The sequence below is a fragment of the Saimiri boliviensis genome, chromosome 1, assembly GCF_048565385.1.
Source record: "Saimiri boliviensis isolate mSaiBol1 chromosome 1, mSaiBol1.pri, whole genome shotgun sequence".
NCBI lineage: Eukaryota > Metazoa > Chordata > Mammalia > Primates > Cebidae > Saimiri > Saimiri boliviensis.
In genome coordinates, this window is record NC_133449.1 from 75,957,958 (window position 1) to 75,973,923 (window position 15,966).

Consider the following 15,966-nt stretch of genomic DNA (forward strand, 5'->3'; position numbering starts at 1 on the left):
GGCTTTGCAGATTTCCATAAATGTATACTGCCTTAGTTAGTTCTCTATTACTTTGGCTTCCTCATATCCCAAAGGATATTACAATATATATTGTGGTTTAGAAAACAAGTTTATGTATGTACTGAGCTGCTGATTTTCAAAAGCACTTTTTAGACCAAAGAAAAGTAATACAGACAAACTGAGCAGGAGAGAGAAATTTAAATGGGGAGTGGGGGAAACAAAAGAAATCCACCTTTACTAGTTCCTGAATAAGTAATCTCAAGCACTCTACAAATTATGTCAAGTAAAAGCAATATGCCAACATATACTGAATTCTTGTTGTAAAAATATGATACCAAGTTCTATTAACACACCAAATCCAATTATTCTGGCTACCTTTCACACAGTGGTTCTCAACCCTGAATACGGAAATCATCCGGGAGCTTTAAACAATAACAAAACCTACGTTCAATCTCCATAGATTCTTAGGTAATTGGTCTGGGGTATGGCCTGAGCATTAAAATTTTTAAAGCTTTGAATGTGATTCTTATGTGTGACCATGATTGAGAACTACTGCTTTAAAATGACATAAACTGAAGACAGTACTTTAGTTGCCCTGGATACACAGATAGACATACAAACACACCAGAGTTCAACAAAAACCTGGTCACCCTTCTTGGAAGCAACTTCTTGATATCCTAGGATCATTAATTCTCACAACCTCATCCAATGTCAGCAGTATGAAAACAACTTGATATGGGTGCCTATAGGTGTTCTAAAAATTGGGAACCCAATTTAGCAAAGTATTTCATAAATAACACTGACCTAGAAGCTAGCGTAAGTACTAACCAAGAATCCAATTCTCACAAAAACATTTTCTGTAGGATGTGGGCTATATATTTTACTGCTGGTCTAGGTTCTATTATTGTTTACTTTATTATTTACAACTTTTCTTGACTTCATATATTTGTATTAAAAAGGATTTTATGGATTAAAGTGCAATATCAATCATTTTCATTGTGACCATTACTTTAATACTTTACTACTATTTACCATTTCTTTACTACTGTGAAGTATGTGATGTACAATAAACTGCACATAATAAAGTGTACACATCCATGAAATAATTGCCATGTTTTTACATTTTTTTTTTTCGATAAAGAGTCTCACTCTGTCACCCAGGCTAAAGTGCAGGGGTCTGTTCTCACTGCAACCTCCGCCTTCCAGGCTCAAGTGATTATCGTGCCTCAGACTCCTGGGTAGCTGGAACTACAGGCATGCACCACCATGCTCGGCTAATCAGCCTCCCAAAGTGCTGGGATCACAGCAACTTGTAACCTAGAAAACTACGATAGTATTAACAAAATAATATCATAGCTTTCTGGGAGTCTTGAAATAGACACATATGTTTTCATGTTCCTGCCCATATGTTAAATATAGACAAAATGAAATAAGCACTACTGGCAGGATAAAAAATCAATAGCTGACATAAATGGCTGGTAAAACTTAGATATGCAAGTATACTTACTACACTTTTCTAATCTGTTGGGTATGTGTGTGCATAAAAATATCTGTTATATAACATAATGGTTAAGAGAACAGACTCGAGTTTTTTGGTTTTTTTTGAGACAGAGTCTCACTGTTGCCCAGGCTGGAGTGCGATAGTGCCATCTCAGCTCACAGCAACGTCTGTCTCCTGGGGTCCAGCGATTCTCCTACCTCAGCCTCCTGAGTAGGTGTCAAACACCGCAGCCAGCTAATTTTTGTATTTTTAGTAGAGACGGGGTTTCCCCATGTTGGCCAGGCTGGTCTCGAACTCCTGACCTCAGGTGATCTACCTGCTCCAAATTGCTGAGATTACAGATGATTACAGATGTGAGCCACCATGTTGGCAAGAAAACTGACTTTAGGATCAGAGAAACTACTCAACAAGTACAAGTAGCACTATTTTATAATACTGAATAAAAGGTGCCCCAAATTTTATTTATTTATTTGTTTTTGAGACAGAGTCTCCCACCTGGGCTGGAGTGCAGTGGTATGATCCCTGCTCACTGCAACCTGCACTTCCCAGGCTCAAGCAATTCTCCTGCCTCAGCCTCCTGAGTAATTGGGAATAATATAAGTGCCTGACACCACGCCCAGCAATTTTTTTTTTTTTGTATTTTTAGTAGAAGAGATGGGGTATTACCATGTTGGCCAGGCTGGTCTTGAACTCCTGACCTCAAATGATCTGCCTGCCTTGGCCTCCCAAACTGCTGGGATTACAGATATGAACCACCATGCCCAGCCAAAGAACAAAAAGTTTCAATGAATTCTCTTTTTTTTTTTTTTTTTTTTTTTTTTGAGATGGAGTCTCACTCTTGTCTCCCAGACTGGAGTGCAGTGGCTCAATCTCGGCTCACTGCAATCTCTGCCTCCCAGGTTCAAGCGATTTTCCTGCCTCAGCCTTCCAAGTAGCTGGGATTATAGGCACCTGCCACCACACTTGACTAATTTTTGTATTTTTGGTAGAGATGGGGTTTCACCATGTTGGCTGGTCTCAAACTTCTGACCTCAGGTGATCCACCCACCTTGGCCTCCCAAAGTGCTGGGATTACAGGCATGAGCCACCACACCCACACTGAATTATCCTTTAAATTAAAATTAAAGTTAGTACAGAAATACAAACACTGAAAAATCTAAAGAAACTAAAAAAAAAAGTGTAAGAAAATCTGACAGCTCAAAATACTCTCATCGTTAAGAAGAAATACATTTCTATTGTAGGATATAATAGAAGCACTTATTTGATTATTTATCTGAAAATAAATGTGATTAGCTAATTCAGTGACCTGGATTTTCTCTTCTTAATTACCAGTTTCTTTTCTTCCCCCAAAAGACATAAGCCAGATCATTAAAAGTCTGAGCTGGCAGTCTCTGGAACACAAACTGAATGACTTCAAGAAAAATCATATAAACATTGAAATTATCTGCTATCATGACTGCTGAAACTGTTGGGAAAAGAAGCACTGCTCTGTACATAAGATTAAACTGAGAATTATTTGTGAGCTCAAGGACAGAGATTGCACATTTAGGGGTCTTCAGGAACCATGTATTAATGTAAATTAAGATACATTGCCTCCTATACCTGATTGATTATTAAAGATGACTGGATGAGACTGTGTTGTTTAATCTGAATTCTTCGTCTTTATTTATCTCTATTATTGTCTTGGAAATTCTGAACAAATGCCAAGGATATTGAGATCTAACCAAATGCAGCAGTGGCCAGCTTCTGAGCAATCACATTATTGGCCCACTCTGTTCTTCTGAGACAGCTGCCAGGACCTGAGGCTAGTTTCTAGACACTGTCCACAAGGGAGAGTATCCAAATTTTCAGATGATTCTACCTCTGAAAAGAACAGTTTCTTTTCCTGTTGCTGTTATTATATAAAATCAGTCTGAATGTACAAGCTAACATATAATGAAAAACATAGTTTACAAAGGAAAATTAAGTTGAACTTACCTGTCCATATTTGCCTAATTCCAGCTCTATAATGGCAACAGGCATGTGTATTTGAGCTGAGTGCCTTGACTGAGACTTGCCATCAACTCTCCAGCTCAGGCCCCGAAGCCCGCTATTCCAGCGGCTCTGGTTCATAAGGCTCTCACGGATTTTTGTCTTGTGGCTCTTCCAGAATTTAGAAATGACAGCAGCTTGGTCAGATGTGATCCCACCTTGCTTTTTGGTTTGTGCAGTCAAGTATGCCTCCAGCTGGTTGAAATCCATGTCTGCAGATGCAATAGACTGTAAAGATGACAGAAAAAGCAACAAATTTGGATTTAGTAGGTAACTAGAAAGAGATAGATTCTTAACTAAAGATCATATTTTGAGTTCTCTTAAATCACTGAAACAGGCCAGGCACAGTGATTCACATCTGTAAACTCAGCACTTTGAGAGGTCAAGATGAGATCACTTAGGTCAGGAGTTCAAGACCAGCCTGGCCAACATGGTAAAACCCCATCTCTACTAAAAATACAAAAATTAGCCAGGCCTGGTGGTGCATGCCCATAATCCCAGCTACTCAGGAGACTGAGGCATGAGAATCACTTGAACTAGGAGGCAGAGGTTGTGGTGAGCCAAGATTGCGCCACTGCATTCCAGCCCAGGCGTCAGAGACCCTGTCTCAAAAAAAAAAAAAAAAAAAAAAAAAAAAAAAAAAAATCACTGAAATAAACTTTCAAAAAAGGTCATCAAGGGACACTAAGGAGGCCAAGCACAGTGACTCACACCTGTAATTCCAGGACTTTGAGAAGCTGAGGCGGGAAGATCACTTGCAGTCAGGAATTCAAGATCAGCCTGGCCAACATGGTGAAACCCCATCTCTATCAAAAATACAAAATTGGCCCATGTGGTTACACACAGCTATAGTCCCAGCTACTCAGGAGGCTGAGGCAGGAGAATCACTTGAACCTAAGAGGCAGACATAGCAGTGAGCTCAGATTGTACCACTACACTCTAGCCTGGGTGACAGAGCAAGACTCTGCACTCAAAACAAAAGTGGTGGGGGGAGGTATGGGGAGGGGGCGGACAGTAATAAGAATAAGCTCTTAATAAGCACAAAATGCTCCCTTTGGAAACATCAAATATCAGAAAAGCTACTGTTAAATACTCTGTGTCACTCAATTTTGTATCAGTAACAAGAATATAATTTTTAAATATCCAGTTCTACAGCAGGGAGATAAAATGAAAAATTTTTTAAAGTAATAAAACAAGTCAGGTACGGTGGTGCGTGCCTGTAGTCCCAACTACTTGGGAAGCTGAGGCAGGAGGACAGCTGGAGCCCAGGAGTTCAAGTCTAACCTGGGCAACATAGCAAGACCCTGTCTCTAAAATAATAACAGTAACAATAAAACAAATGAATAAAATTAATTGGTTGTCTGATAAAATCTTACATAGTTTCACAGTGCCTTAGAGCCAGGCTTGGTTTGATACGTTTCAACTGTATAACACCTTATCCATATGCAGCACTAAGTAAATTTTGTTAAGTGAACATATTATCTTAGCTTTGAAGCCCATCTTCAGTCAAACAGCTCATTCACCGTAATACTACTGTGAAATTATATACTACTTTATACTTTCCCATAAAGTTTCAGAATTTAATTGCCATTGAATCTGGGTACTCTATTCTAGCATCCAAGAAGACACAGTAACTAAATATAAGCTCAAGCGTAGTAACACGCCTTAAATTTGTACAGTACTCTTTAGCTTACCATAGCATTTTCACATCTACAGGTGTACTTCATTTTATTGTGCATCACTTTATTACGCTTCACAAATACTGCGCTTTTTACAAATTGAAGGTCTGTGGCAACCCCATACTAAGCAAGTCTACTGGTGCCATTTTTCCAACAGCATATGTTCACCTTGTGTCTCTATGTCACATTATGGGAATTCTCATATTTCAAACTTTTTCACTATTATTTATATCTGTTATGGTGATCTATGATCAGAGACCTTTGACATTACTATTGGAATTCTTTCAGGGTGCCATGAACCATGCTCATAGAAGACAGAGAAACTAAATGATAAATGTTTGTGTTCTGACTTCTCCAACCACTGGCCATTCCATCTCTTTCCCTCTCTGCAGGCCTCCCTATGAGACACAACAATATTGACATTAGGCCAATTAATAACCCTAAAATGGCCTCTAAGTATTCAAATGAGGGTAACATATATCTCATTTTAAATCAAAAGCTAGAAATGTTTAAGCTTAACGAGGAAGCCAAGATAGGCTGAAAGCTAGGCCTCCTGTGCCAGATAGCCAAGTTGTGAATACCAAGGATAAGTTCTTTAAAGAAATTAAAGGTGCTACTCCACTGCACACCCAAATGACAAGAAAGCAAAACAGAGCCTGGTGCAGTGGTTCACATCTGTAATCCTGGCACTTTGGGAGGCCAAGGTGGGCGGATCACTTGAGATCAGGAGTTCCGAGACCAGCCTGGCCAACATGGTGAAACCCTGTCTCTACTAAAAATACAAAAATTAGCTGGGCATGGTGGCGCATGCTTGTAATTCCAGCTACTTGGGAGGCTGAGGCAGTAGAATTGCATGAACCCAGGAGGCGGAGGTTGCAGTGAGCCAAGATCACACAACTGCACTGCAGCCTCAGCCTGGGGGCTTTTTGACTCCATCTCAAAAAGAGAGGAGGGGAAGGGAGGGAAAGGAAGAGGAGGGGAGGGGAGGAGAGGGGAAGCATAACAGCCTTATTGCTGATATGGAGTAGGTTTTGGTGGTTTGGACAGAAGACCAAACCAGCCACAACATTCCCGTTAGCCAAAACCTAATGGAGAGCAAGGCTCTAACTCTCTTTAATTATATCTAGGTTCAGAGAGGTAAGAGAGCTTACAGAAGAAAAGTTTGAAGCCAGGTTAGTTCATGAGGTTTAAGGAAAGAAGTTGTCTCCATTAACACAAAATAAAGCAGCAGGTGCTGATGTTGAAACTGCAGTGAGTTATCCAGAAGATCTAGCTATTTGATGAAGGTGGTTACACTGACAAAAAATTTTCAATATAGATGAAATAACCATATACTGGGAAAAAAATACAATCTAGAACTTTCTCTTTTTTTATGTGTGAGCTCTCACAAAATGGGACTTTCACAGCTATAGAGAAGTTAATGCCTAGCTTCAAAGGACAGGCTGACTCTCTTGTTAGGGGCTAATGCATCTGGTGACTTGAAATTGAAGCCAATGTTAATTTACCATTCAGAAAACCCTACGGCCCTTAAAAATGTTGTTGAAACCTATTCTGCCTGTGCTCTATAAATAGAACAAAGCCTAGATGACAGCACATCTGTTTACACCATGGTTTTAAGACCACTGTGGAAACCTACTGCTCAGAAAAAAGATTCCTTTCAAAATATTACTGCTCACTGACAATGCACCTAGTCACTCAAGAGCTCTGATGGAGATATACAAGGAGATGCTATTTTCATGACTGCTAACACAGCATCCATTCTGCAGTCCACGGATCAAGAAGTAATTTTGACCGTCAAGTTTTTTAGCATTTTTTGTTTTTGTTTTTTAAATACATTTTGTGACCAGGCGTAATGGCTCACACCTATGATCTTAGCACTTTGGGAAGTCAAGGTGGGCAGACTGCTTGAGCCTGGGAGTTCAAGACCATTCTGGGCAACATGGTGAGACCACACCTTTACAAAAAAATACAAAAAAATTAGCCAGGCAGGGCGGTACACATCTGTGGTCTCAGCTACTTAGGAGGCTGAGCTAGAAAGATCACTTTGAGCACAGGGGATCAAGGCTGAATAAGCCAAGATGGCACCATTGCACTCCTGCCTGGGTGACACAGCAAGACCCTGTCTAAAAAAAAAAAAAAAAAAAAAAAAAAAAAAGAACGAACGAAATACATTTTATAAGGCTATAGGTGCCACAGGCAGTGATTAATAGATCCAGGAAGAATAAACTGAAAACCTTCAGGAAAGGATTCACCATTCCAGATGCCATTAAGAACATTCATGATTCAGAGAAGAATGTGAAAATATCAACATTAACAAGAGTTTGGAAGAAGTTTATTCTATTCCCTCATGGATGACTTTGGGGGGGTCCAAGACTTCAGTGCAGGAAGTAGATGCCTATGTGGTGCAAATAGTAAGAGAACCAGAATTAGAAGTGAAATCTGAAGATGTGATTGAATTGCTGCAATCTTATGATCAAACTTGAATGGATAAGATGTTATTCCTGGCTGGGCACAGTGGCTCACACCTGTAATGCCAGCACTTTGGGAGGCCAAGGTGGGCAGATAACGATGTCAGGAGTTCAAGACCAGCCTGGCCAGCATGGTGAAACCCCGTCTCTACTAAAGATACAAAAACTTAGCTGGGCATGGTGGCGCACACCTGTAATCCCAGCTACACAGAGGCTGAGGCAGGAAAATTGCTTGAACCTGGAGACAGAGATTGCAGTGATCTGAGATTGCACCATTGCACTCTAGCCTAGGTGACAAGGTGAGACTCTGTCTCAGAAAAAAAAAAAAAAAAAAAAAGAAGTTACTCCTTATGGATGAGTAAACAAAGTAATTTTTTTTTTGAGATGGTATATAATCCTAGTAAAGATGCTGTGAACATTGCTGAAGTGCAACAAAGGACTTAGAACATTCTAGAAATTTAGTTGATAAAGCAGCAGGGGGGTTGGAGAGAACTAGCTCCAGTTTTTAAAGAGGTCCTATTGTGGGTAAAATGCTATCAAACAGCATGGCATGCTACAGAGAAATCTTTCATGAAAGGGAGAGTCCATGGATGCAGCAATCTCCTTGTTGTCTTAAGAAATTGCCACAGCCACCCCAACTTTCAGCAATCACCACTCTGATCAGTAAGCAGCCACTGACATCGAGGCAATTCAAATCCCACTTCTGACACACACACACACACACACACACACACACACACACACACACACGTATTTAAAAAACAAAACATCGAGGCAAGACCCGCCACCAGCAAAAAGAATATGACTTGCTGAAGGCTCAGATGATCATTAGCATTTTTTAGCAATAAAATTTTTGAGTTTTTTTGGTGGGCGGGGCTGGGGTCTCACTCGGTTACCCAGGCTGGAGTGCAGTGGCACAATCATAGCTCACTGCAGCCTCAAACTCCTGGGTTCAAGTGATCCTCTCACTTCAGTCTCTTGAATAGTAACAAAGTATCTCTTAATTAAGGCATATACATTGCTTTTAAAGACACAGTGCTGTTACACACTTAATATAGCATAGTATGGTATGGTATGGCATAAACACAACTTTAATGTACTAGGAAACCAAAAAATTCATGTGACTTGCTTAACTGCATCATTCACTTAATTGTGGCTGCCTGGAACCAAACACATGTATTTCCAAGGTATGTCTGTATTACTTCACTTGACCCTCATAATCAATTTTCAAAGGCAGTGAAGCAGATAATAGTAGTATAGTTCTCTTTATTCTCAATTTATAGAAAAGGAGACTGAAGCTTCAAGTAGCCAAGTGATTTTTCTGAAAGCTCTGTGAGATAAGTTCAGGCCCAAAGCCTCAACTGTTAAGCCAGGTTTCCCTCTGATTAGTTGTCACAAGTGACTACATGGAGAAATAAACTTGGTATCACTACCACTGAAAAAAATGTAAACTGGTACATTCTGCCAACAATAATACAGAGATGCCAATACCTAACAAGCAGCCTTCAGAGATCCTGAGACATCAAACAATGATTTGAAGAGTGGAACCACAAGTATTTTACTTAAGGTTTAGATGACTGAATGAGGAATACATAAGTGTTATCAGAAATTAGACGGTCAACTAGTTCAGTTCAACAGTGAATAGAAAAACTGAGAAATAAGATTGACAAGACAGTCTAGAGCCAGATTAGGGTGTATTAAGTTTAGACATTCTTACATACAGGTAATGAGGAGCCCCTAAAGGCTAGGTAACTGGGAAATCATGATGCAAGATATGGTTTAGAATGCTGAATCTGGCCAGGTGTGGTGTCATTTGCCTGTAGGCCCAGCTTCTCCAGAGGCTGAGGCAGAAGGATTGTGCAAGCCCTGGAGGTTGAGACCAGCCTGGAAAACACAGCAAAATTCTGTATCTTTCTAAAACAATTATTTTAATTAAAAAAAAATTTTAGCTGAATCTGATAACATTAAGTAAGTAGTTGGACTGAAGAGGGAAATTATTCGAGGGCTAGGGCAATAGAGCCTAGGAGAGGACAGCAGCAGTGAATAGAACTTAGTCCCCACGGTAACCTTCCCCTTGCCTCTTCTTTGCTTTGCCCCTGTCTGCTACTGGCCATGGGGACTGGCATAAGCTCTAAACCAGACAGATCACAATATCCTCCTTTCTCCAGGCACACTGACTGGTCTAAATCAATTTCCCAATTTAGGGCAGGAGAAATGGTCTTATCTTTTTGGGTCATAGTATACTAAGGACATGAGGCTAGGGTTACAGACATCATTTTCTTGGACCTTTTGGCAAAAGCCTGTCTGCAAGAAAAGAGAATGAAGCCAAGGAGAGATAAGAGTGGATTCTAATGGGTTATATCCTGCTTTGCAGTTCCTAAGGTCCTGGTTCCTGCAGGCCTTCCTGCAATTCTATAATGCTATCTCAGCATCCTTCCCACCTAGAGACAACCCAAAATTCCATCAACTTTTCAAGATAGTTTAAGCTGTATTCCTATCATTTAGAACCAAGAGTCCTGACTAAAAGAGTGTGGTGGCAGTGGGAACAGAAGATTTTAAAGGTAGACAATGTAAGGTAGAATACAGGTGGAGTAAGTGAGACTGGAGGTGAAAGAAAAACAAGCTGTCTTCATTAATATAAAAAATTGTATGGTAAGTATTACAGCTTGCTGGTACATTAAAGATATTTCCCATTACAATTCAATAAACATTTACTTAATATTTGCCTGTTTACCAGAGCAGGACCCCAAACCTCTGGCTATGTCAGCCAGTATAAATACAGGCTAGCCGTGTTGGCTCACACCTATAATCCAGCACTTTGGGAGGCTGAGGTGAGCAGATCATCTGTGGTCAGGAGTTCAAGACCAGTCTGGTCAACATGGAAAAACCCCACACCTATAATCCAGCACTTTGGGAGGCTGAGGTGAGCAGATCATCTGTGGTCAGGAGTTCAAGACCAGTCTGGTCAACATGGAAAAACCCCATCTCTACTAACAACACAAAAATTAGCCAAGTGTGGTGGTGAGCACCTGTAATCCCAGCTACTGGGGCGGCTGAGAATCTCTTGAACCCAGGAGGCAAAGGTTGCAGTAAGCCGAGTTTACACCACTGCACTTCAGCCTAGGCAACAGAGTAAGACTCCACCAAAAAAGAAAAAGAAAAAGAAAAAGAAAAAGAAAAAGAAAGAAAGAAAGAAAGAAAGAAAGAAAGAAAGAAAGAAAGAAAGAAAGAAAGAAAGAAAGAAAAGAAAGAAAAGAAAGAAAGAAAGAAAGAAAGAAAGAAAGAAAGAAAGAAAGAGAAAAAAAAGACATACTATTATCTTGTATAATATACTATAATTAAGTCAAATTCTTTCTATTGGCACCTTCATAATATCATGTCACAACTCAGGTGATTTGTATAATTCTTTTATTATTATTGTACTTTAGATTCTGGGGTACATGTGCAGAACATGCAAGACTGTTGCATAGGTACATTAACGGCAAGGTGGTTTGTTGCCACCATCCCCCCATTACCTATACCTGACATTTCTCCCCATGTTATTCCTCCCCTACCTTCCCTCCCACTATCCCTCCTGTAGCCCCCCACAATGGACCCCAGTGTATGATGCTTCGCTCTTTGTGTCCAAGTGTTCTCATTTTTCAACACCCGCCTATGAGTGAGTGGTGTTTGATTTTCTGTTCTTGTGTCAGTTTGCTGAGAATGATGGTTTCCAGGTTCATCCATGTCCCTACAAAGAACACAAACTCATTGTATTTTATGGCTGCATAGTAATCCATGGTGCATATGTGCCACATTTTCTTTGTCCATTGTTTTTCTCAAATAATATCAAGAGATTTCCATTCTGATATAATTTCACCTGGGACAGAAATTATTTTGGTTGAGTTCCAGTCAATATCTTGAACTAGGGTCAACTCATCCAAATTTATAACAATCAAAAATTAAATGAGAAACTGATTTTGGTTTGGGTTCAAAGTCATCGATTTTCATTTAAGAAATATTTGAATAGCTACCATAAAACAGATACTGTATGGTTCACAGCACACCACTTCCATCTACTGGCAGCCTAAGCTGACAGCCTGGTACTCATTCTTTATTATTCTTTCTCTTTCACATCTTGAATAATTGATTTTCAACACTGGCTGCACATTAGAATCCTGAAGTACAATTTTAAATAGCAGTGCCCAAATATTATCCCAGAATTCTGATTTCTAGGAATTACAGAGTGAAGCCTAGGCATTGGTATTGTTTAAAAGTGATTTCTAGCAGGCAACAAAATGTTAAAAACAAATGCCTCTGGCAGTAAAATAAGTTCAAAAAAGAAAAAAAAAAGAGGCCAGGCACAGTGGCTCACACTTGTAATCCCAGCACTTTGGGAGGCCAAAACAGGCAGATCACAAGGTCAAGAGATCAAGACCATCCCAGCTAACACGGTGAAACTCCATCTCTACTAAACATATAAAAAATTAGCAGGGCGTGCTGGCACGCACCTGTATTCCCAGCTACTCAGAAGGCTGAGACAGGAGAATAGCTTGAACCTGGGAGGCAGAGGTTGGAGTGAGCCAAGATCGCACCCCTGCATTCAAGCCTAGGCGACAGAGCAAGACTCTGTCTCAAAAAAAAAAAAAAGAAAAATAAAAGAAAAACAAATGCCTGTAACTTTCAATTGTCAAGTTCTACTGATTGTTGTATCTGAAATAATTCTCTAATAATATGTTCCCTCTGGTCTGTCCCTACTAACTGGTACAAGCCCTCACTATCTTGTACCTAAACTAAACATGGACTCCCTCAAGTCTGTCTTCTATACTACCATCAAAGTTTTCTATCTAAAACATCAATATAGGATGCTGGCACTTGCTTGTTTAAAGTTATCCCTTGGCTGGCTATTACTTGCTTCAGCGGTGGTCAGGCAGGATGGTGTGAAGCACTCTCCTGTGAGGTATGAGATAAGTAGTACATAACATAGTTAGCAATAGTAGTAGTATATGTATTGAAGTTTGTAAAAATTTTTACAAGCATAAACCAGAGCATTTTTCAAGGTATCCTTATATTAAACAATTACCTCCCTCATTTTAATTGTTTGCTTGAATGAAAGAAAAAAAGAAAAATACAAACACAGGAACTCTGCATGGAAATATATCATGCAAGTATGACTCTGTTAAATGTGTCGCAGAGGAATAAAAAATTGAAAACTGATAAACCAGAACAGTAGTTCTCAACCAGGTAGTATTGCCCTCCCAAAGGCACCTGAGAAATACCACATTTGGTTTCACGGTGATTGGATGGAGGGAGTGCTGCTGGCATCTAGTGAGCAGGAGCTAGGGATGCTTGGCATCCTACAATGCCCAAGGAACAGGAGTTGGCAAGCTTTCTATAAAAGGTGTAACCATCTGTTGCATATTCTTCCCTTTTGTGTACAACTGTTTAAAAATATAAAAACTATTCTTAGCTCACAGCTATATAAAAACAGGCAGTGTGAACCGTGGCCTGAAGTTTGCAGACCCCTGACCAAGAACATCTCACAGGACAAACAGACCTGTCTCTCAGGTGACTTTGCAATGTCCCATCTGACATTGTGTGGAAAAACCTGTTTATAACTACTTGATCCTAGAAATTATTTTGTTTTACATAAAAAAGTATTTTTTCATGGTTTTAATAAACACCAAATTGTCCAGGAATTCAATTAATACAACGTGTACTTTCAGTTGGTCAGAACTTTACAAACAGGATGTTAAGTATTTTGAAAAATCTCTCAATTAAAACTAGGTTCTTGTTACATGAAACAAAAAAAAAAAAAAAGAAAGAAAGGAAAAAAAAAAAAATTTCAGGCTGGGTGTGGTGGCTCATGCCTGTAATCCCAGCACTTTGGGAGGCCAAGGTGGGCAGATCACCTGAGGTTGGGAGTTCAAAACCAGCCTGACCAACATGGAGAAACCCCATCTCTACTAAAAATACAAAAATTAGCCAGGTGGGGTGGCTCATGCCTGTACTCCCAGCTACTCAGGAGACTGAAGCAGGAGAATCGCTTGAAGCCGGGAGGCAGAGGTTGCGATGAGCCAAGATCATACCATTGCAATTCAGCCTAGACAACAAGAGCGAAACTCCATCTCACAAAAAAAAGAAAAAAAGGAAAAAAATCTCATTACCAGTGAAAATACCATTTAAAATATCTTAGCTACCAATATAACACATTTTATAAACCTGCATTTGTTGCTGTGCATTCACAGTAAGTCTATGTACTGGTACAAGCATCTTATAAATTCATTACATGTTCTAGTGAAATAATGCTTAAACATTTATATTTTAAAATATATATTTCAAATTATGTTTTTTAGATTTCTTATACTTTTCCTTTGTATAACATTTATGACATATTAGAAATTATGTGTTAATTATAATTAGAAAACATTTACTATAAAAAAGAAACACTGAGTTAGATATGTTTGATAACTACTGACCATCAAGTTCAAAGTCAACATAACAGGTCCTGGCTTATCTTTTAGTGTCTATTTTACAACCTCCTGCTTCTTGCACTTAGACACTCAAACAGCACTAACCTGTTTGTACTTCCCCAACTAACAATCTCAATACGCTGCTTCTTTCTATGTGCCTCTGTTGGTGCTGTTCAAAATGTTCTGAAATGTCCTATCATCACCTTCGCCCAATTAATTTCTATTTACCATTCAAGACTCAGTTCAAGTATGTCTTCCCCAATACTCCTTCTCTCCTATTAACTGCCCCTTTCTCTTCAAAAAATGCCCTAATACCTCTATCCCTGCACTTACCTCAATGAAATGAAATTATGTTACAAAGTCTATTTGACCCAACATAGTCTATAAACTTTGAGGGCAGGGTCTATGTATCTCCGCAAATACAGCATCTAACACGTTGAAGTAGAATTCATATTCCAGCAAGCATTAACACTGTAACAATAACTTTTTAAATAAAAAATTCTAAGTATTGCAGATCAACATTAAGTCCAGAATTATTTAAAGCTCCCAACTTCTTGCTTTACAAAATTCTCTCACAGACATTCACAAACCATAAACTTCATTCAGATAAGAGTAGAATATAATTCAAGGTGCTCATTTGTTTGCCAAATCTAGCCTAGCAAATCACCAAGAGGCTCAGAGCCCCTCCCCGCAAAAAACTAGGCTAGGATACTAAAGAAAAAGAAAATGTGAATGAAAACTGAAAATGTATTTTACCACTTTTTTTTTCTTTTGAGATAGGATCTTACTCTCTCACCCAGGCTGGAATGCAGTGGCATGATCACGGCTCACTACAGCCTTGCCCTCCTGGGCTCAAGCAATCCTCCCACCTCAGTCTTCCGAGTAGCTGGGACTACAGGCATGTACCACAATGCCTAGCTAATCTTTTTTTTTTTTTCTTTTCTTTTCTTTTTTTTTTTTGTAAAGACAGAGTGATATGGTTTGGCTCTGTGTTCCCACCCAAATCTCATCTTATAGCTCCCATTATCCCCATGTGTTGTGGGAGGAACCTAGTGGGTGATAACTGATTCATGGGGGTGGGTCTTTCTTATGCTGTTCTCATGATAGTGAATAAGTCCCCCAAGATTTGATGGTTTTAAAAATGGGAGTTTCCCTACACGAACTCTTCTCTTGTCTGCCACCATGTAAGACATGCTTTTCACCTTCTGCCACGATTGTGAGACCTCCCTAGCTACATGGAACTGTAAGTTTCATAAACCTCTTTCTTTTGTAAATTGCCCAGTCTTTATCAGCAGCATGAAAACTGACTAATACACAGGGGCTCACTATGTTGCCCAGGCTGGTCTTGAACTTCTGGACTCAAGTAATCCTTCCACCTCAGCCTTCCCAAATGCTGGGATTACAGATGTGAGGCAGTATGCCCAGTCTCTGTATTATTTCTTGCAACTTCATGTCAAACTATAATTATCTCTAAATAAAGGCTTAATTTAAGGGGAAAAAAGTACATAAGAACTTCTCTGACCTCTAGATTTAAATTCTAATTCTTCAATATTGTTTACAAGGCGAATCACAGTCAGGCACCTTCTCCCCATCTCTAGTTTCATTTCTCTTCATATCCCCCTACCTCTTACAATCTTCCAATCATTTGTTCTTCCTACCATCTCTATTGAATTCCTTTTAGCTCCTAAGTGTGCATTCTACCTCTTTCCTCTTAGCCTCTGCCTAGAAAATCTTAGTTGCTCTTCCTTTATCCCCTTACCTTGTTGACATCACCTCTTTCTTCAGGCTTTGACACAGATCTCACTTTTTACAGGAAGTCTTTCCTTAACTCCCAA

General features: G+C 39.5%; 1 protein-coding gene across 7 annotated transcripts in view; it reads right to left on the reverse strand.

Annotated features, from left to right (window-relative positions):
• Nucleotides 1–15,966, reverse strand: part of COMMD1 (copper metabolism domain containing 1) — a 248,193-nt gene that overhangs the window by 139,699 nt on the left and 92,528 nt on the right. For all 7 annotated transcript variants that reach the window (XR_012517693.1, XR_012517696.1, XM_010333555.3 and 4 more), the window contains exon 2: nucleotides 3,479–3,760. Coding sequence is in view for 5 of the 7 variants with exons in the window: in XM_010333555.3 (XP_010331857.1) it covers nucleotides 3,479–3,760 (282 nt within the window). In the remaining 2 variants the exon portion in view is untranslated. The remainder of the gene's footprint in view (nucleotides 1–3,478; nucleotides 3,761–15,966) is intronic.